General features: G+C 45.1%; 2 protein-coding genes across 3 annotated transcripts in view; one reads left to right on the top strand and one right to left on the bottom strand.

Annotated features, from left to right (window-relative positions):
• Positions 1 to 21,738, bottom strand: part of LOC135917505 (alpha-N-acetylgalactosaminidase-like) — a 36,916-nt gene extending 15,178 nt beyond the window's left edge. Inside the window, exons 1-5 of one of the 2 annotated variants that reach the window (XM_065451081.2) lie at positions 21,550 to 21,738; positions 18,033 to 18,293; positions 16,049 to 16,223; positions 13,102 to 13,276; positions 10,380 to 10,474 (exon numbers count right to left, since the gene is read on the bottom strand). In XM_065451081.2, coding sequence (XP_065307153.2) covers positions 10,380 to 10,474; positions 13,102 to 13,276; positions 16,049 to 16,223; positions 18,033 to 18,293; positions 21,550 to 21,701 — 858 coding nt within the window. In that variant the 5' untranslated portion in view covers positions 21,702 to 21,738. The remainder of the gene's footprint in view (positions 1 to 10,379; positions 10,475 to 13,101; positions 13,277 to 16,048; positions 16,224 to 18,032; positions 18,294 to 21,549) is intronic. The other variant, XM_065451082.2, reaches the window with a different exon arrangement.
• The window catches only part of LOC135917503 (uncharacterized), a 321,200-nt gene that overhangs the window by 112,668 nt on the left and 185,417 nt on the right, over positions 1 to 23,115 (top strand). The gene's annotated exons all lie outside the window — the stretch shown is intronic.

Raw genomic sequence — 23,115 nt, 5'->3', positions numbered from 1 at the left:
ATTTCCGTCTTGTAACATTAGCATAGTATACTGCTCGAAGAAGCAGAACGTCATAGTCCCTGAGCCAGTCCGTCCGGTGTAGGTTAGCGTGAATATGATTAGGAAAAGGGGAGCACGAGTGCATCGTTCCTACAGAGCGCGCGTCTGGAAGTGATGTAGCGGAAGTAAGTGCGCATATACTAAAGACATTTCCATAGCATTGCCATTCTGCAAGATAATTACGTATGCATGCACAGTGATAGTTAAGGTTGAGGTAGCACGTGCGAGGCGATGCTTTACGCCTTGAATAGTGGAAGACAAACCGGACCGCCAGTTGCGTGGCCAATATCTCCGGGCTCTGTATTCTCTCTAAGTGTAATGAGGTTGAGTGGTGAATGCGAAATGCTCAAATATTGTGTACCATGCCTTTGAAGAGACAAAGACACGGTGGAATTTTTTTTTTGTATCGCGCATTACCGTACAAGCTCCGAGATCGTGTGCTAGGAGAGGGAAGCACACCTCATTTGATTAGAAAATTTGCACCAAGGAGCAATCTCGATCTCCATGTTTTACTCCCTTTCGCACGGGTTGCATTAGTCTGCGGTACCGGCACGCCAACGAATACCTTGTGCAGATCCGACCGATTATTCGTTTTCAAGCCGTCCGTGAATGTCCGCATTTGATACTTGTCTGCCAGGCTTCCTTTTCTTTCTCCCACGCGTGGCTGAAGGCTCGCACATCACTTTTCGCTTGAGATCATGTTTAGACCATGCTCATACGCTCCACGATGTGGCACCCATTTGAGCATTCTTCGTTGTTGCTGTGAAATGACGTTAGCTTGAGAACCACAAAACATTTTACGTTTCCCCGTCTTCTTTTCTTTTACAATCATTGGGTAGAAAATACAATCTAATATTTCGGTGGTTCGACCAAGTCGAAAGATAATCTGCTTAGCATGGCTAAATCAATTTCTTGTCTGGAAATGTTGAGAAAACATCTATTTACCACTGTGTAGTCTTTAGACAAAGCAGGATAATTTTCAGAGGTATGCTACTGTTCTCTCTGTAGTGAAACAAAAGACTCTGCCAGCGTTTGTGGCAATAGCAACACGCACTGACCAACGTTCTTTCCATCTGCAGGTTAGTCATATGCTTATGTAGCGTTATCATTTGTAATACCAATATTGCTGCAGCTGCTGCCAGATATTTCTGCTGAACTTGTGTTAACTTGTACTGTCAAGCTTGTGTCGTCTCACTGGGCCTTCCGGCTCTGATCGATGAGCAGTGCCTAAAAATGCGGAGCTCACAAAAAGAATTAAGGAAATTGAATCCAAGCTTGGAAACGGGAGCGAAAGTCTTCTTGACGACGTCTTTGGGAAATTGCTGCTGAAGGCCAGCAGTTCAGGCATAGACATCATAGAACTGAGGAGAAAAACTGATAGATTGGAAACTAACGTGGAATTCCTAAACAAACTCGTCGAAAAGCTGAGTTCCAAAAATCATGAGCTAAACGTCGAAAACGAAGCTTTACAAGCTAACAACTGCACTCTCACGAAGAACGTTTCCAAACTCGAGCGATACTCGAGACTGAACAACGTCCAGGTTAAGGGCACTCCTTGCACACAAGGGGAGGACTGCGAGACGCTCATTCAAACTATTCGCAGCAATAATGGTTGCCCAGTAACTGCCACCCAGCTCGACGTTGTTCATCGGGTTCCTTCTAAAACAGAACATAAAAATACCATCGTCTGCTTCTGCTAAGGAACGAAGAAAGCTGAGTTCATCGCGATAGCACGGAAAGCAAGACTTTGCATGGGTTATATCGGCTTTGCAACAAAAGTGAACCCTGTATTTGTCAATAAGCCTTTAACACTTTAAAATGAAGCTCTCTTTTCCAAAGCTTTGTGTCTGAAGACAGCGAAAAACTGGAGACTTCTGCAGACAGACAACTGTCAAATTTGGGCTCGGAAAACAACTGAAAGCCGCGTCTTTCGCATTGCAACTGAATCCGACCTTTCAGTGATGAGTCAACTATAATCCACCTTTGCGCCGTGCCTGTCACCTAGGCAAATCTCACAATTTCGTTTTTTTCTCACAGCTAACCAGTTAATCAATGTTCTTTCAAATCGTCAGTGACTTACTTGTCTTGCATACGAGTGCGCGCAGTCTGTGCAAGCACTTCAACGAATTTTCTGATCTCCTTTCTGCAAATACCTTCCCATTTTCAGCCATCGGAGTATATGAAACTTGGTTGAGTGACCACGATAGACACCTTTTTTTTGTTTTTCTAATTTTGTTGCTGAATACTCCAATCATCCCTTCAGCAACCATGGCGGCGCAGCGCTATGTATCTATTCTAATATTACATACAAACGAAGGAACAATCTTGTGTTTAACGTAATTAATTGCGGAAATGTTTTCATTGAACGTAAAAATGACTTCCTTACCGTAGAAAACAAAAACGTCGTGATTGTCTGCATATGGTGTTCACCGTCTTTATCAGCAATAGATTTCTGTGCTACTCTCCATAATGATATGGAATGCTTATGGGAATGATTTCTTGATGGAGGACTACGGTGGCTGTGGAGCCGCTATAGATATCATTCAGTATTTTTACAAACGGCTCGTCTACACCCTGATTCCGTAATGCCTCCATGACTGCTGAGGTTTCGACTGAATCAAACGCTTTCTCGTAATTAATGAAAGCTATATATAACGGTTGGTTATATTCCGCCTATTTCTCTATCACCTGATTGATAGTGTGAATATGGTCTACTGTTGAGTAGCCTTTACGGAATCCTGCTTGGTCCTTTGGTTGACAGAAGTCTAAAGTGTTCCTGATTCTATTTGCGATTACCTTAGTAAATACTTTGTAGGCAACGGACAGTAAGCTGATCGGTCTCTAATTTTTTAAGTCTTTGGCGTCCCCTTTCTTATGAATTAGGATTATTTTAGCGTTCTTCCACGATTCCGGTACGCTCGAAGTCATGAGGCATTGCGTATACAGGGTGGCCAGTCTTTCTAGAACAGTCTTCCCACCATCCTTCAACAAATCTGCTGTTACCTGATCCTCCCCAGCTACCTTCCCCCTTTGCATAGCTCCCAAGGCTTTCTTTGCTTCTTCCGGCGTTACTTGTGGGAGTTCAAATTCCTATGGACTAGTCTCACTTCCATTATCGTCGTGGGTGGCACTGGTACTGTATAAATCTCTATAGAACTCCTCAGCCACTTGAACTATCTCATCCATATTAGTAATAATATTGCCGGCTTTGTCTCTTAACGCATACATCTGATTCTTGCCTATTCCTAGTTTCTTCTTCACTGCTTTTCCGTTCCTGAGAGCATCTTCAATTCTATCCATATGACTCTATGCTTAAGTCCTGTCTTGATCATCCTTCCCATCAAATTAAATACAAAAAGAAATTCGCGTCACCTGAGAATCCATGGATAACTGATAAGCTCGAACCGTTAATGCGCAAAATGGATAATATTTACAAGAAAACCAAGCGACAACCATTCAACAAGAACTTATCTATTCGGTACTATAGAAGTTTTGTAACCAGCTTTCTGTCACATTGAAAAAAACCTAAAAAGAAACATGGCACGAAAGGAAAATTTTTGGAATACTGTGAAAAGGTAAAAATGAAATGGGAAATTGTTAACTCCTTAAATAGGACAAGCAATCATGAAAGTATAACAGAAACTGCTCATCAGGGCAAGGTGTTCAAAACTATCAAAGAAATAACTGATTCGTTCGTTGATTTATCCTTTAACAATGAACGACAGACAATCGGGTGCAATACCGCCCGCCACAGTCTTTCTTTTTATTTTCAACTACACGCCAGGAAGTTCTAAAGCTTATAAACAACATGAAAATAACCGGCAATGGCATTGATAAATTGCATCCTTCTCATATGCAATTAATTGGACCCTTAATAACTTGATATCCTTGCAGACATGATCAACGTAATCTTTAAATCGGACAGTTCCCCACAGAAATTTAAAGAAGGCAGGATCACCCCAATATTTAAGAAAGGTGACCACTCTTTAATCTCGAATTATCACCCCATCTGTGTACTGCCTTTTTTTGGTAAGGTAAGTGAAAAGCTTATTGAAAAACGCTTAACTAATTACCTTAGAAAAATGTAACATTTTCTAATCATTCCAATACGGCTTTCGCCCGAGTTATTCGACTGAACTTGATCTAGTTGCGCTAACCGATCAACTAAAACTCGCTATATTCATGAGAATAATTATGCAGCTTCTGTAATTGTGGATTTAACGAGAGCGTTTGAGAAAAGAAATCGTCGTATCTTACTTCATAAGCTTTAATCAGTAGGAATTACTGGCCCAGTACTGCCGTTGTTATTACAAGATTACTTAACAGACAGAATAAAGGTAGCAATTATTTGAGGCGTTCATTCTGACACCATGTTCAGTAATACTGGCATGCCCTAGGGTTCCATATTGGGTCCGCTTTTCTTTTTAATATATCTCCATGATTTGCCTAACTGCCTTTCTTTCTCGAGATGTATACTTTATATAGAAGATACTACTATAATTAACTCTAATGAGTGTCTTACAACTCTATTGCATAACCTTAATGGTGATTTATACAGGCTGCTGAAGTGGTACCATACCAACCAGCTACAGATAAACCCGTAAAAAACAAAATTTGCTCTATTCACTACCCACCATGAACACTTCACTCCATTCCTCCTATTTTTCTTGGCGCTAGTTCTATCCCTGCAAGTTTTCTCTGTAATTATCTTTGTGTAGAAGTAGACAGAAAGCTTAAATTTGTCGAAGAAATATATAAATTAAAACAGAAGATTACCTACGGTATCAAGGTACTCCTAAAAGCACGAAACATAATTAACCATCAAATATTACTATCCCTATACTTTTCATTTGTTCATTCCCACATAAACTGCTGCGTTACTTCTTTGGGGAAACACTTACGTAATCCCTTTAAACTCATTGCAAATCCTATAGAATCAGGCTATTAGGATAATTACATTTAGCCCCTACAACAACAGCGCCCCATATCTTTTACGAACTAATCACACTCGTTCAGTAACAAAACTTGTTAAATATAACCTCGGTACCTTTCTATCCTGACAAATGAATTACGCACAATGCGATAGCTTGGAACCTCAATCTTCTCTCATAAATACCAATATTACTAGGTTTGCAATATATAGCAACTTCATTTTACCCAAAACACATACTAATTATGGCAAGCAGAGCGTCCATTTTTTTATCTGTCGCATTCTGGAACACACTACCATTAGATATAAAAACACGTAAATTCACGAATTCGAGAAACAACAAAAAGAATATATTCTGTGCAATACTGATATCTAGTTCATACTCATAACCATTCTTTCAGTGTGCCTTCATTTCATTTTCATTGCCATACCATTAGATTGCTGGAGTAGAAACTGACATATATGCCAGTTGCTGGTCTAGCATTGTGGTGTCTCTTCTTTCTGTCGTGTATGCGTTTCAATTTTTTCTCTGTTTTTCTCATGTGTCAATATGTATTCGAGTTTGCCAATTATGCTATTCATGTCATGTCATTTATACTGTTAATATATCAGTGTTCAACGAGATTATCCTACAGTCCTTTTTTATACGCCTCTTAATTATGTACATCTAATTCTTTATTATGTTAGTCACACTAAATCCTGTAATTCTTCCTCTTTAACGATTTATGGAAACTGCTTTAATATGTGCTTTATTACGCTTAGTTTGTAAAGGAGGTCCCGTTGCAGTCTTTGAATTCGGGGCCTCCTTCTTTATACAAATATACTGTAATCTTTCTAATAATCAGAAAAAAAAACGATTCTGATTCTGATTCCACTCTTTTGAAGGTTGGGGAGATTGGACGCACTGAACACGTTTATTACTTGCATTTAGCTACCGGGTCACTTAAATTGCCGCAAGAGACGTTGTCCATCCCACCTGCGCTATGAGAGTCGCCTAGGAGATCTGCACTTATTTCGACATTGCTTACTTTTCAACGCACGCGCGGCTGTATTAGTGACAGGCGTTACAGACGCTCCTGCTGCACCGGATGCGACCGCCGCGACGCTGAGCCGGGCACGCGACCTTGTGCTAAGTGGCAGAACATATCGGCGGGAGCGTGAGACTCAGTCGTGGTAATGCGGGGCATTTCATAGCAAAATGCTGCAGTTTGTAAATGCCATAGCACAGTTGGTTTCTAGCAGAACGTTCTGACACAGACAGGCTGGTTCTTATAGCACAAGATAACCAATGCCTTTTTTTTTTTGTCGTGCCGATTATCCGACTCCTTAGGTTGAAATGTCGTCTTTGCGCAATTGTAAATGCCAATCAAATGCTTTATCCCAGCCCAGGCCACATTTGTTACTTTTTTGTGTGTCTCTCACAGTGAGCCCAGTGTGCAGAGAACAAGTTGCCAGCTGCCAGACGTGTGTCAGTTGACATCGCGTCCCTTTGTGCTTCGTTCCCAACTTCGAACAGCGGAAGTGGCTTCGCTCTCCCAGTCGATACACCTTCTGTCTCATCACAGTGCCAGACTAATTTTGGAGATAATAAAAAGCAAAAGGTAATGGTCACGATAACATAGCCTGTCCTGATGTCTGACTTAAATAGCCAAGTGTGAGAACCGCGACATTTAAGCGAAATACGTAGACGTGGGCAAAAAAATGGGGCAAAGAACAACAGTGTCTCTTCATGCACACCACACTCATTTCTTTGTTTGGTGTGCTTGAGGCAGGTATCGATCAGTGTACCTCTACCCAGTTGTATGCCTCAGCTGTCAACGGCTGTGAGGATAATCGACCGTGTCTAATTCTCCGCCCGCTGGTCCAATGTGTGTACACCAAGCGCACAAGCGTTCCACTGATCATGTGCTGCAAGCGTGGTAACTATGCCAGAGCCGAAGCCGCATTAGAAAAACACAAACACTTCGCGCATTAGCAAAACACTTCGTGCCGTTTTGCGCTGTCAGTAGTTTCAGTATGGAATACCAACGTGCCCAACGTACCGTCCTTTTGAAACACAAGCGCTAGCTTTGATTGAAACTCCAGATGAAAGCGTGGCCACATTTCTGGCATGTCTGTCCATATATTGAAAAACGCAGTGGCATGCAAACCGACAAAAACAAAGGACTTCAAATAGCGAAATTTTCTAATAGAAGCGAGCATGAATATTTGAGAAAAACTTCCGAATATCAAGTAACATAGCTAATATTTGCAATTTGTAAACAAAGTGAAGTATAAGTTTTCTGCAAAGTCTATATGGCAAAAAAGGCTTATTTACATAATTTTATGCATCTAATGCTGTTATCAACTGGATCAACGCTCACCAGAGTAGCTTGTCGGCGAGAAGTATAGAATACCAACGTGGAAACGTACCGTCCTTTTCAAACACAAGCGCTAGCTTTGATTGAAACTCCAGATGAAAGCGTGGCCACATTTCTGGCATGTCCGTCCATATATTTAAAAACGCAGTGGCATGCAAACCGATAATACAAAGGATTTCAAATAGCGAAATTTTCTGATAGTAGCGAGCATGAATATTTGAGAAAAAGCTCCGAATATCGAATAACATAGCTAATATTTGCAATTTCTAAAGAAAGTGAAATATAAGTTTTCTGCAAAGTCTGTATGACGAAAAAAAGGCTTATTTACATTATTTGATACATCTAATGCCGTTATCAACTGGATCAACGCTCACCAGAGTAGCTTGTCGGCGAGAAACAAAGGGACGATGGCCGTATCTGGTGCGCTATGACAGTGCCGAATGAAACAGAGAAACAGCACGTCAACTGATGCACGTCGTAGAGCGTAGTTCTCGTTAAGAGGCTAGTTGAAATACTAGAGCACCGTGTATTGTCTCAAAGGAATCGTTCGGAGAGTTTCCACTTGTGGCAGTCTTTTTTTCCCATTAGAGTGCAACACCTTTTCTTGTCCCCTATATTGTTCGAGATGTACTGCTTGCTTAAGCGAGAAGGAGTAGCAGGCATCACCCGTCCTGCCAACCTCTCCTACATTACAACATTAAAAAAAGAAAATTAACAAACATTTGACAAGTTCGAATGGTCAATCCTCGAGCCGAATACTATAATAGAATGGCAATGACTGTTCGATCTGTATTCGAAAGCTTGAATATTCACACACCTCTAACAAAAACACACTGTTCACTACGTCAGAATAGCGATCTTGGCGAGTTGGTTTAAGCTCATAGTGTAAATTTTTTCAGAGTGAAGCACGGATGTACGGAAGGAACAGTAGAAGAGCACGAAGGAATGCTAAGAGAAGGATACATCAGTGCTTCGCGCTGCGGCAATTTACGCCATACACACTATGCACCCACATACACATTCCCCTTCCTTGAGCTAATTTTTCAAAGGAGCACATGAGATGACCTTCCAAGCGCGCAATTTTTTACTTCGCTTGGAAAGAGGTGGTGGAGGCACTGGAGAAAGGATAACCTAAAGAACTACCGGTTGCTCTCCCAGCTCCGAAAGGAGTAGGCGGGGAGGTTCGAGAAAGAGAGATGCCTCTCTCTTTGACGAAACCCGGTGAGGTTTGCCTGGCGGTATGCCTAGCATGCAACTCAAGGTGGGTATGATGAAAAACGAAACGATATGCACACTTCACAATACCAGATACACAACCTACACACCGCAAGACTCTACAAACTAAAGTATACAAACTAAAGCATCCCATTGAGACCAGTATCTCTGCTGAAGATTAAAAGGGCCTTCACAGCGCGAGATGACCAGGCAGCGTGATGGTCATTAGGGCTGTTCTTTCTAGTATAAATGAATAGCCTGCCGGCTATTGCCAGTGCAATTTGCCAGTGCAAATCAAGTGAGTTATGCCTTCCCGTGAAGTTTGTAGAAGCAAGTCTTAAGAAATTTTATAGAAAGCTAAATTATAGAAACAACAAGAGCCTAGAAATATCTCTTGTGAAAGCGAATAATTGTTCACCTTGTCGAGAGCAGTGCAGAGCGCTTTCGTCTCTGCGCAATATTTTAACGCGCGCGCACTGTACTTCTGTACAGTGAGAGTGCCTCTGTACTTCGCAAGTGAAACTCCAAGTCATATCATCGCGAATAACATGTGAATTTGTGAAGGTTATGCTCAGCCATTAGGACGCAGGGGTGTTGGTCGGCACCGTTTGTCACTGAGTGTGTGGCACTGTGTACCGACAATATGTGCCGCTCTTCAAGGAACCTCTTTCACTCCGACATGGGTCACTGCAGATGCTGGACTGGAAATGTACCGCTCTTCAATGACGCTCTTTGATTTGCACAACTAGATATGTGTCACTGGGATTGTGCCACTCTACAAGATCCTTTAAATTCATCCGATGATGGGCGGAATCGAACCCTCGTTGCAAGGATTCCTCAAACACAGCCACCCGACGCTTTAGATGGTATGGTATGGTATGGTAAAGCTTTAATGAAGTCCTGCAGATTGTGAGCCTTCACGAAGCGGGCCGCTCCCACATGGGAACCGGAAGGCTGAGCCTCTCGGCCGCATCGTGGGCCTGCTGGACATCCCAGAGTTGGTGAGCCAGAAGAGAATGGCTGCGCCACAAATGCACTGGGTATATGTGCCGCTTTACAAGGACTTTCTTTCCCGCCAACGCTTTAGCGAGCTGAGTCATGAATGCACTGGCTGCGTACCGCTCTCCAATGAACATTTCGTCAACTTGGGTCACTGAGCATGTACCACTGGTTGTGCGACAAGCGAGCGAACCATTCTCAGCCTTCGCAGACACTGACGCGCCACACTTCTTGTCTCGGAGGCCACGCGCGGACATCTTGACAGTGCCACTAGATGGCGCAGCGTGTTTAGAAATAAGCACGAGAGAGGAGCCTGGTTGCCGCATGACGCGTTTCTCAGCGCTCGCACGCACCGGCGCGCCACGAATTTCGGAGGCAGGCTTCGCTGCGGCGATGCTATACGGCACCGAGTGTCCTTAGCGAAGCGCGAAAGAGGAGACGCGCTGCAGTACGCGCCTGAATCATAACTCGTTTCGACCGCTGCAATACGTTGCGTCGCTATATTGATCCAATGCTACCGCATTACCACCGACAGTAATCATGAAACAGGTTCTGCCGCAATTTTTTTTTTTTACGTATAGGAAGGAGTGGCTCGAAGGCCTTCATATGGTATGCATTATTCTGAAGCGCAACTTTCACTTGACACTGCCGCCTCTTCGCAACGAAAAGTTCAATTTTTGTCGCAACGGCAGAACAGACAACATTTCGTCCTATTCCTCGCGAAAAAACCAGACACAATATTTGAACACGACTATAAGCCATGCGATGCGTGCTTTGAATTTGAACGTGGAACATGGTACACAGTTGTAAGCGGTGATCTCTAAAAAGGAACTTACACTAACTCCATACGAGACTTCATAGGCAGGCCAACTGCACGAGTAGACCATCGGCCGTCCAGTCCGGTTGATAGCATCACCAAAATCTGTGTACACTGTGGGAGGGAGTAAAAAGAACCGCCATTCATATAAATTCAATAGGCGACTTCATGAACGCAGGAAGTGAATTCAAAATGCAGAAATACTGCAGTGCAGCGGGCTGAAGCCGGGTTAACCAGCCTTACGTTGCTTGAGAGCTATAGAATTCCCACCGTACCATTAATGTGTTACTAGGAAGTATCACTGCTCATGCGGTATATTTTATAAACGCTGATATATGCCTACGTTAGAAGATTTGCATTCCTATATTGAAGTCAGCTACAAGGTCTTCTCCAGGTCAGGAAATGCAACATGATGATTTCAGTCTTAAGAAAATACAGCAAGTACCACTGTACGGAAGTTGGTGGAGGAATTTTTCAGCGCTACGCGCAGGTGCTGGTCTCGACATCAACCACGCGTGTTGCCTGTTGTGACTCAGGTAGTAATGACCATATGCACTCAGAAACTACGTTCACATATACACGTTCGGCTGCAGGCGCCAGAAGCCGAGCTACTCCGCGCGTTAATGTCATTCGGCTTTTTCTTTCTTGGCGGCTTGCCGCGCCTTCGTGTTATTGCTGCCAAGCCAGTACGTGTGCACTTCGCCTGCAGCGGCTTGTGCGACTTAAAGGCGATTCGCCGAAGGACCAGCTTATGAAAAAAAAACAGAGAAATAAAGCAGCGTTGCTTGCCCTACGTTTCCGACCTTCCTCAGCGCCTACCCACTTGTCACATTCCCAATCCGTATATTGAGTTATGCGCTGTTAGGAAGTCTAGCGCGTCCGCGAGGGGTGCTATCGCTAGGTTATTCGTGCTCGCTTTTTAGCGCCTGATATATTATAGATTGAACAGAAACGGGTGTCTGTTGGACAAGCTATCCTTTTGTGTGGATTTCGAGAGGCCGCAGTTTCGCTGTGGGAAGCCTTGAAACGTGTGATGTAATGCGTGTGTGCTTTCGCCTGGGCACTAAAACCTTCGAGAAACCGCTTCTTCGAAAAAGCGGTGCCGCAGGAAGCCTTATTATAGAACGAGCGGTGGCAGACGACACTAGTTAGGAACATTAGGCTTGCGAAATGCATCAATTCCAATTAAAAAGATATGCTATCTAAGTGATAAAGGGAATTCCGCAGTACCGTGGTAACGGCTGCGAATATTGTTTAAACCCAGAAACCCAGCTTTCAGCTCTGTATGGCCTATGTAGATGACCGGGATTCTAAAGACGGCCAGAGAAATTGCGTTTACGCAAGCTGCCATGTTAAATTTATTGTGACGGTGCCACACTTACCTAATTTTTAAAAAAATCAGCTTTATTAGACCCATTTAAGAAAATAAAATCTCTTCCCCTGTAGGCCGCGTTGGCTACTCCTGTTTTTTGATATGTTTAAAGGTGCATAAGCACGCTGCAAATGCTACAAAAAAAAAAAGATGCAACCATGTCTTTTTCGAACCTCACGAAGTATCGCCGGGCAGGTGCGAATAAGGTCAGTTATGAGTGTCATGCGGCAAATGCGTTACTCACGAATACGGAAAGAAGTCCATCATGGTACGTCGAAACACAAACACATCTCTCGCTTAATCATTTAGGCCGTACACTCGACCACACTGGAAAAATAAATACAAAAATTGGAGGAGTCGCATCCGGAGAGAGGCGGTGACAACGTGAATAATGAGATTTGTGTGAAAGGCGATATCTGTTCACGGATCGGAACTTCGTAAAAGAAGAAGAAAAAAACAACAACAATTGAAGATACAGGACATATCACGAAGAAAGCGAAACAGGTGATCTCTAGCCTCTTTGCTCTAGAATGCAGCCACGGTAATTGAGGCGTTACCCTTTCTGTTTGAGCTTTGCAAATGGTATCTCAAGAAACGCTTAGCGCAGGAGCCTACATTGCACGGAAGGAGCGGGGGCGCGTACTCAGAGGTTTATACAACACCCTTCGCTGACCCACATACCTGTCGCTCAATGCTCTTCGTGCGTGCAGGCAGCCTTCGCAGCGTTCGTGCTCGAGTAATTTGCATTCACGGCGGTTGCGCCGTCATTCAACGGCACGGTCTGTACGAAGTCGCTCTGTGTAAAGTCACCTATATCGCTTGCTGGTATACCGAATCGCGTATCTTCTTTGCCGTAGCTAGCAATGTACCGCGTGGATTAAAGGCTCGGGTGATTTGGAAAGTAGAAACCGCTGCATTCTACTGGCGGAAGCAGACGTCCCCTGCTTCCTGCAATGAATTCAATTCAGTGATTTTCAATTGGAGCAGTGACCTTCCTGTATAGCGGGACAGTCAGTGCACACTGGTCTTCTGTCACCTGTACGACGGGCTGTTTCGCTCGCATGGCAGATGCGTGCGAGAAGGCATCCACGACATTATGCAAGACTGCGGAAAATAGATGACGTCAGCTGTGAAACATTCTTGAACTTTATCATCCCTCCAACCATCTCCACCCCATGTAAATACAAACACTGCTCCGTTTCTAGCGCAAATGTCAACGCTATGATCACGATAATTTGTTCAACATTAGCCACAAATGACGTCATCGTGCGTGCTGGCCAGTCGCGACTAAACGATGCCAGGTGCAGCGCTTGCACAAGACGCATTTGTTATGGTAGTAGTTTAAGCGGGAGTGAAAGAGAGAATTTACGCCTCTCGTAGTCTCGGATGCTGGCGTAGCAGCCATCCATCTTGACCATGTCCACATTCCACTCGGCGAAGGTCTGGGCGTCTGTGTACAGGTTGCCCAAGCTGCCGGCGTAGCCTGCGCATGTCTTTGTCCCTACGTTGCCGTAGATCCCCAGCTTCAGGCCCCGAGCGTGCATCTGAGATGACCAGACATGAACGAAGTCAATAAATAAAAGGGGAGGGAGGGAGAAACGCCACAGTAAAATACGCTTTTGTTGCAAGGCATCGAAAATGGTTGGTGCAACAAGGACGTCGTACGTATTCAACATCTAATACGTCAGTCCATGCTAGAGCAATAAAGCAGACGTTGCAACAGAGCAGCGGCATTCCAGTAATACCTTAGTGTCTCGTGAGAGAGAGAGAGAGAGAGAGAGAGACAACTTCATGTAGTCGCCTGCAGAACGACACCATGAATAAATGGCGCCGTGACGCGGGCCCTGACGTCTTCTCAGCGAGTGGTCTCTATTCAACTCCAGCGCGTGTTACTCCCGCGGTCGGTCGCCCTGAGGGGAAACGTTCCGTCGGTTTCGCTCGGCCTTTGTCTTTTGGCTGTGCGAGAAGTTCTGCGATCGCTGCGGTTCTGGCGAAAAAATAATCCCACCCTTATTACATCTGGTCCTTGGTCTGCGAAATCACGCAGAAATAGTGACCCCTCAATGCTGCGAAATGTTCTGCAAACCTACCTTAGCAAATTCTTCCACTTTTATGCAAACCGTGTAGAAGCTAATCCATATGTTACACACTTATCTACAGCTACGATTACAATATTACGTGCACGCACCGTCAGTAATACGAGTGCATCACGTGTTATCTAGGGCGCTCTTCAATACCGTCTGGCGTGTAGCCCGCTCCAGATTGCAGATCTAGTTCTGTCTACACTTCTCCTCCGCTTTCAGTATTACTGCATGCTATCTTACAGAACATCGACTCATGATAGGCCTGTCTCTCTGCACTCTGCTTAGCTGTTCATGCAATATTTGTGACAACCACATACAGCACGAGCCAGATTATAAAGTACTTTCTCCACACTGATCCCTTTGTTCCTATTTTAATGCGATTACCATTCTTGGGCTACTTTATACACTTCTCGGTATCTATGTCTCTAACCGTTTTCCGCGGCCTCTCCAATAAAGAGGGAAACCTTTAGAATTTTCCGGCAGACCGAGTCGAACCCAAGCCACTTGTTTTCCCCAGCACAGCAGCCACACGCTTTCGCGAGTAGCGTGACGATTCCAGTGGGCACGTGCCGCACGTCTGTGGAACTCTTTCACGTCAACTTGGGTGTCTGGGCTCTTCAACGAAAAAAAAATAATTAAAAAAGTGCACAGGTTATCGGATATCGGACGCCACACGCCAATTTCGCGGTTCCCTCACACACACATGCACACATGACGAGCGTATGTATGTATGTATGTATGTATGTATGTATGTATGTATGTATGTATGTATGTATGTATGTATGTATGTATGTATGTATGTATGTATGTATGTATGTATGTATGTATGTATGTATGTATGTATGTATGTATGTATGTATGTATGTATGTATGTATGTATGTATGTATGAACGAGAAGAAAGCAAACCGAGGAGCTCGCTTCTTATGACTATATATATCAGGGCTACTCATGCTATACTTAGTAGAGATGTATGTGAAAGCTCAGTGTGGTGTCCCTACTGTTAAACATATTTATTTAATGGGATATGCAGGGCTAAAATCACAATTCTCGTTACAAAAGCGCATTTATTAATTTTGTGTGATTTGAGTTTCTAAGCATATAAAGAAGCTCTCGCCAGGTTATGTTATTATCTGCGCGAAAGAAGAGACGAAAATGAGCTTTTGTACCCGGCATTTGCATGTGTTTTGATATGTTTTCATGTCTTTGAATCGACTTTCCAAGTTCGCACTTCTTGGTCAATTTTCACTTTATTTTGCACTTTTGGGAAAATTATTGTTTCCAACTACAAATACGAAAGCTGTTTGTAAGATTGTCTCCAGTCTGAAAATTTTTGAGGAACGTGACTATGGACATATTAAATTTCTATATTGCCTCTACAAAAAGAAACTATAAATTTCCGGATTACTGTAACAAAAACAAACGCTTACTTTTAACATGATGCGGTTTCTATAGAAGAAGACATACCATTGCAAGCAGCTGCTTATATGCTGTAATAAAGGCGTTCAGAAGATATATAATTAAAAAATTACTTAGCTTCTTAATTTTTAGAACGATAGCTTTCCTAAATGACACACTCATTTGCTCAATTTTACGTGCATAACTTTTTTTTGTATTTGTGCAAGTGTAATCAAATTTACTACATGTTCTGACGACAAGAAAAGGCCTCGTTCTGAATGTCGTTCAAGTTGGCATATCGGCTCAAAAGCTGACCTTTCAGCCCGACATCCCCCCATTAGCACAACTTATTATTTTCATCCTCTCTTCCAGCGTGTCGTCGTTCCCTCCCCACTGTTCTTATACTTGTTATGCGTGCTATACCTCGGTCTCATTATACCACGTTCCGATCGTGAACGAGCACGATCGTGCTCCTTCCACACCGGATGCACCGGAAGCCGGAAGTGTTATTGAGCACGAATTCGCAAGTAGTACGCAACATGTTGAATTGGGAACATATATGTATTGTGCTTTAGCATACGCCATTTCCTACTCGGTGTCATGGGCAATGAATCATCTATAAAGCACCGGAATCCTCCCAAACTGCGTTATATCTAGTCACGATAAACATTACCGAACATAAATTATGACATAATGTACCGTAACGCTGAAATTATGTCACGTTCTCACAGTCATTTCTCGGAGACGAATTCTGCGACATCTTTTGGGTCTCGCTTCCCTGGTTTCGTGTATTTGCACGTCATCGCGGTGCTCGTCGCGCTTTTGATGGCACTCACGAAGTCGGCGAGGTGCTTGATGCCGTTGGGGAATCGGGTGCGATTCGCCTGCAGCCTTCCGGTCACGTCGCGTTCCTGCGTCATCCAGCAGTCGTCGATGTTCACGTACTCGTATCCCACGTCCCGGTAGCCTTCGTACACGAGAGCGTTGGCCATCTCCTTGAACAGCCGCTCACTGCACACGACGCAGGCATCGTGTAACAGCATGCAGGTGTCATTCGACCGGGTTAGCCGTGCTTTACGTGTACTCCCGGAACGGCGAAAGTGAACTTATGTCGTTATACAAAATAAAGCTGTTATATACTTCATAATATGATCAAATCAAGCCTCAAACGAAAATCAGTCGTTGCGAGAACTTGTGTCCGCGGGGCTATACTTTCACGCGCAACACACGAGAGATCCGTCAAGAGAATTTACTACTCTCCAGAAGTGCCTTTACTACACGTCTCTGGCGCAGACTACAGCCGGAAGCAATTTGCGGGCGATCGACCTAGATTAACCAACCGCAAAACGCGAGACAGGTCTCTCATTTATTCTATTTCTTTTTCTTTCGAAGAAAGTGAGAGTCCGTTCGTGTTACGTTTCCTACATGATATGTGGTCAGTTCCCCAGGAAGGCTTGGATAGTCGGTGAATAAGTGGAAGCTTAACTGGCTTAAAAGAGCATGTCCGAGTTCACATTCAGCTTGTGCCCATCATGTAGCTTCAAAGTGCACAAGGTTATATTTTTGGCAACGGTTAAGGGCCAAATACATTAAGTGTATTTCCAATAGGCTCGTGATGTTGCGTTGCCCGACTTCTCAGTGTCCATGTTGCGTTGCGCAAAAAGTGCGTTTTTTTTTTCCCTGCCAAAATTGGTCGGTTGCTTGCTTGACGTCTATTACAGGCGGTGTTGGCCTGTTAGTCTGGGCTGTCAATTACTCCTTCTGTTCGCCTTTTTCGGTGTTTAGGGGTCTGCTTCCACATGTCTACGAGTTCAGCGGTCGCGTAGACCTCCTTGCGAACCGTCCTCGCCCCTATAGAGTGAACATCACCAGTTGCGACACGCGTTTGGAAATTCTGTTGTTTGCAGGTTGTCGATAAGAAGACGTGAGACCGAGCTAATTAGTGTTTCATGGTACTACAAGTTACAGCGCACAGCGGCATAAAGAGACAAGACGAAGAAACGCAATTAACGGCACTTATCGACCACACGGAGAAACTCTTGTGGCAGCTGGTATTTGTACAGCTTCGGCGAAACACGTCCACCACAAGAAAGGCCAACATCGACGTGGTCCACACTCGCGGATATGTGTCTATACCTGACTTAGCGAAAATAACACTTGCAATGGGGCGACAGTTTGCGGTCAGCGCTTGTCTTCGTCTTTTCATGTCTTAGTCTCGTTGTGCGCTGTAATTTGTAATGTCATGTAGAGTCTTCCTTTCGACATTGAAGTGCCGAAAGGCCCACATGAAGTGTTCCACGTCACCAATTTCTTGGCATTTTGTGTGCAACACAGAGGTACCTCGCCTACTTTTGAACTCCCATACTGAAGTGCTAATCAATGCTGTTCTTATTATGTAACTTAGGATGGCTTCCAATCGCCTAAGACCTTTAACTATACGCGGTTCATGTGGCGGGGTTCATAGCGACCGAAAGTGGCGGCGAATTACTAGGTCTGTTGAGAACAGGTGCTTTGACTGTTGGTAGCTTTGAGAGCGCTTCTCTTGCCTCCACTCTTTTCTTCCCGTCCATACCGACATGAGAACGTATCCACTGGAAGACAATATTATATCATCTCTTGTGCTTACAGATCTTGTTTCTCAGTTGAGTTTTGGCTCTCAGCAACGGCATGGTTATCGCGCGGTGTGTAATCGATGAGCCGACGGCACGAATATGTCGAGTATACGTTTACGTTAAAATAAATCAGCCGACATCCAGCGCTAGCACAGCTTTTCAAAACTCTCCGGCATACCCGCATGTCACTGCAAACAGACGCACTAACCTGATGCAGTTCTCGGGCTCCCGGGAGCAGTCGATGTTGCACTGGAAGCGCTCCCAGGCCAGCCATCCCATGGGGGGCGTCCGGGCAAGGCCATTCTCCAAGCAGTGAGCCGGGTGTGCGCAGATAAGCAGGAGAAGCGCGAGCCGAAGCGTTGGGCTCGGCCACCACGGGGTCCGCGTCGCGGTTGCGCCGGCGGCAGCAGCTGCCGGTCGTCGTCCCATCTGGACGACCTGAGAATGGACACAACGAGGGCGGGGTTGTCTGCGCAACGAAAACGCGTGCGCTGGGCTCGACGTCGGCGGCGGCGGCGTTAGCCAGCCAAGAACCTGGACGCTCGCCGGCTGGCAAGGAAGAAATGGAAAGTCTCTCGAGGAGAGAGGAAAAGTGTGGAATGAGTAAATGCAGGAGAGAGAAAGTCCTGGCTGTTTACACGTACACACGCCACGATGTCGTGGAAGGTTGTGGAGAGACTTGGAATCCTCTTAGCGTGAATACCGGTAACTGTTACGCCACCGGAGGGTATTATGCGCTTGAACATGACGGAGCCTCAGAAGAGGAAGAGGAAGGAAATAAAAAAAAAAACAGAAAGATAGGCGGCGGAGAGAATCGCTAAAGCACGCGAAGGATCGGTGGGCGAGGGTAACAATTTTGCGCGACCGGCATCCGTCAGTGTGCCGAAGCGGCGGTCGGAAAGATTGGCGGTTGCGACGAGCCTATATAGCTATAGCTGTAGCGGTGACTGTCGGGCGCCATACGTAAAAAGCTGCGTCCTGACACTGGGGCGGGCCGGGCTCCGCCTGAGCGCTTTAACGGAAGCCGGCAGTATCAGACCTTGACGAGCTCGCTTCTTACGCAACTGTCGAGGAAGGAGAATAAGGAACGACGGTGGAAGTATCGCGTGCTGGAGAAAGTACAAAAAATATGATACACAGAGGCACGTGGTGTAAAACTACAAATCTCGCGGTCTACGCGTCTTTTCTTTTCTATAATTTTGGTACTAACGCCTCTTTGCTTTCGTTTGTATATACCTGTCTTTTTCTTCTTTCTTTAACGGTTGACTTGTATTTTTGTTATTATTTGACCCACTTTCGTGATAGGCATACTTTTTTTTCCCTTCTGCGTATACACACGCCGAAATGGCGCCTGCGATCACATTTGGTTGGTAAAAGGCTCCTGAGCTGTCCACAATGTTTTCTGCTGGACAGCGAGGCTAAGTGTATTAACTTCAGATTTTAACTCTCCGCCTGTCACCCTTTCCTACCGACCTACATACACTCCACCTTGACAGCGTGTGTGACATTCCTTTCCGGTGAGGGACGAGAGCTCAAACTAAAGATTCTATGAGGAAAGAAATGGTGCGGATTTTTTAGGCAATCAAACAAACAACAACAAACAAACAAACAAACAAACAAACAAAGCTTTTTTCTCAGCAGTGCCTCCGCTTCCTTCACGCATTTTCAAACAAATAACAGTTCCCAATTATCTATGTTTATTGCACGTTGCTCCTACCAGCGTTTATCGCGTGACTACTGAGAAAAAAGTCGCATCATAAGAGATTACAGCTTTCATATAATGAGGAGAACGACATGAGGCTGCAAGAAAAATTGGGAAGAAAACAATCACGCGCCAGCAAGTAAAAAAAAAAGAAAGACAAACGCGCCAATATGACTAGGACCCACAATTTATGCGACCTTAGCGCAGAGAAATCATTTGAATCGGATGTGTGGCTCTCTTACCTGCGCATAATCCTCAATTTGAACCGGATAATTGGGGTACATTGAACAATGCTTCGACTTCATTCTTCAAAATGTCAGTTGTGTTGAAAACGATTTGCGTTGCACTTTTGAACATCGAATGCCTACATTTGACTTTCAAGTAGGCTTTAGACAAGCTCTAGCAGCGTCTCTCACTCTCTGCCTTGTCACGCATTTCGCTTGAATGATTTAGCAGAATCTTCCCAAACGCCGCTTGTCACTGGTAGCCAACTACATAACAACAAAGAAAATCGCAAACCATTGGTAAGGCCGAGAAACGAAAAAAATGCCTGTGTATTGCAAGTCCATAGTACATCAATGGCAATAGGCTTGTATGAGCTATTGCTGTGGTAAAACTGACGACGAAAGTTGAAGGATGAAAAGAACAATTAGGACACAACTCTTGTGTATAAAACCAAAATCCTAAGTTATCACTCTGTTGAAAATGAGGTGCGTATGCTAATCATGAAATTATCTGTATTTGATGTCAACAAAGAAATACACAGAGCACGTCAAGAGAGGACATTTCATGCTCTCATCTATACCTCCGTGGACATACCATGCTAAAAGATCATTATTTCTGGCGTCACATTGTGAGGCATGGGGCCACGGCCCAAGTACTTTTGTCTCTGATAATGATCTTGAATTCAGGGGATCTAACATCCACTTGCTCACCTTCTCCGACGTATAGGCTAGCAAACCGGACGCGCGTTTTGGTAAATTACTGACCTTTGCTTCGCTTGTCGGCCTCGCTCTAATAGAGAACAGAACGTGAGAGGGACACATCCAGTGTCCAATCTCGTGTCGAACGCGGAGAAGAGCAGGATGAAAAGAAAAGAATGATCGATTAATTCAGCGGCGTGCATCCGCGCGTTCGGCGACACCGTCATGGCGCGGGTTCAGTTCCCGTGCACCGCGCTTAAACAGGATACACGCGGTGCGATTTGGCATACTAGTCGTGCCCAAATTTGCATCCAGTAACTCTCCAGCAGATTCCGTCACGTCTAAACAGTCAGAGAATCCATCTCTTGGACGCATCGCGCCGTATCGGACGGTAACTCGTACGATACCACGTGACCGTCATCTCCGGTTTCCGTGATGTAACGAGCAAACATGCTCACCACACGAAAACTACAAAGGCATGACTCAATTAGCGTGCGTCTTGAACTGGTCGCTGCAAATCCTAAAATTAGTCATTATTGCGTGGACATTCGTGGAATAGAGGCCTCATTAATGCTTTCGGCAACTAACTACAAAAAAAAAGAGAAAGATAGAAAACGAGATGCAGAAGTTTTGTGTCTGTACTCTCTTATACAACTTCGGAAGCACACGTGTACACACACTAGACGAAAGACAGATAACGAAATAAACAAAATAAATCGAAACATGAATTGACCAATACAGGTCGAAGAAGGCATTTCTCTGGAGCCACGTTTATATAAATTAGAGGGCTCGTCCTGCTCGGGGTAAGTCGGGTCCGTGACGAAAACAAGTTCCCTTGTGAAACGCTGTCGAAACACCCCTTGTTCAACCACTTTTGATTAGCAACGGATATAGTTACGCCAGTCCAGCTATGCAGGTTAGTGCCTAACCGAAACTTCTAAGAGGGTTTATCATTTCTTGTACCCTTCTTTTGGTACTTTCTATAGTCACGTGCGAACTTTCGAAAATTCCGTTACTCCTTCCCTAGTTCCAAACAAACAACGAGAATTCCTCGCCCAGTAATCCACTTCAAATTATGCATCAAAACTTCCTCTCCTCACCTTTTTTTGCTCTCGGGGCCTTGCGCGTGGCCTGCTGGCAGCGCTGCGAGCTGTGTACGGCCGCACCGCGCAGGCTGCTGATCTTGCGACGCGGAGAGCGCTGACAGGGTCTCCCCGTGGCCGTTGCTTGCGCGTTCTATCGCTGATTGCATCTTCTTGGGTTGCGCGCACACTTGCGGCCACACGCGACCGCCAAACGATCGCCCCGCGTTCCCTTGGCGCCCTTGCCCCTCTTAAATCGGAGGCACTTACCCCTTTTGCATTTTGTTCCCTCTGGCCCCCGCGATCTCGGGGGCCGCAATTATCGGTGTTTCCTGGCCGCTGCTTAATTAGCCTGCAATGCAGGCTGCGTGAAGCGAACACGAGCCGAGAATTCTAGGACGGTACGAAAGCCGTTGCGGCAATAAGAAAGTGAAGGCCTTGATGTTTTGTTGTACTGCCAGAAAGAGGCAGACCGCATCTCATCGTAACAGAAACGTCTTTACCTTGCGGGTGTATGCGCCTGCTTGCGCCTGCGAATGAGTGGGTGCGTGCGTTCGTGTACGCGCGCCTGCGCGCGTGTGTGTGCGTTTAGTAAAGTTTACTGTATAGCCAAAAAGAAGTCTATAAACAGTCACCTGCTCTCTTTGCAAGCGCTATGCCCTTTTGTTCATAAACATGCAGCTTGCCTGCAAATGCAGCTTTCTGGCAAGACCAATCACACAATCAAATATCTGCGGAGCTCACACATTAATTTCCAGAATGACACTCTATAGTTTGGAAATATGCGCCCTCAAATTCGCCGTAAAAATGCACTGTCGTTCCGCTTCCTCTTTTAAAAGGATTCGAGGACACCTATGCGTTGTGAATGCGAAGGCAGTAATATCGAATAGAAGGCCGTTGAGCGGTACTTCGAGTTCTGCACTGCCAGCAATGTACCGTAGCGGTACATGCTGCCCGAGCCAGCAAGCAGCATCAGCAGCCTGCGGTTCCAACGCCTCATGCCACCGACGTCTTGCGCGACGAGAGACCCCAAGGAGCAGCAGCGGCCACCAAGGCTGGCAGGCATACGCAGCAGGTAAACCCAGTAAGAGAGAGAGAGAGAGAGACGAACAGCGCGCCGGCTTCCAAGAGCGAGACGGCGGCACGCGCACGCTCGCGTCATGTGACTGCCTTGCCGAAGACAACCCGTCTCGCCCCGCGTCGACGCATCGACGCATTTGCTTCGTCGAGGCGCGTTGTGGACGTGGCGTCGCGGCGATGCCCTCAGCCACTGGCGTAGCCACAAATCTCGTTCGGGGAGGGGGGCGGCGGGGTCTCACGTTGCAGCTCGGCCACCTCCTTATAGAATTTGTCGAGGGATCGAATACATGAATAATAACTGCATCGCCATTGCCAAAGATGCTGCAAAGGAATTCTTGAACGCTACGCACTGTCAAGTAAAATATTTATTTTTCTCTAAAAGAATATACTCGTACGTCCCAAAAACTGTGCCCGAATAACTGATATCAATGCTTCCATGATTTTTTTCCATTTAACAAGTAAAGGAAATACCACATAAACTTTATATCGGTCCTAAACCAGCAA

Source organism: Dermacentor albipictus, chromosome 3, assembly GCF_038994185.2.
Source record: "Dermacentor albipictus isolate Rhodes 1998 colony chromosome 3, USDA_Dalb.pri_finalv2, whole genome shotgun sequence".
In the NCBI taxonomy this organism is placed as follows: Eukaryota; Metazoa; Arthropoda; class Arachnida; order Ixodida; family Ixodidae; genus Dermacentor; species Dermacentor albipictus.
This window is presented reverse-complemented; position numbering and strand designations above follow the sequence as displayed.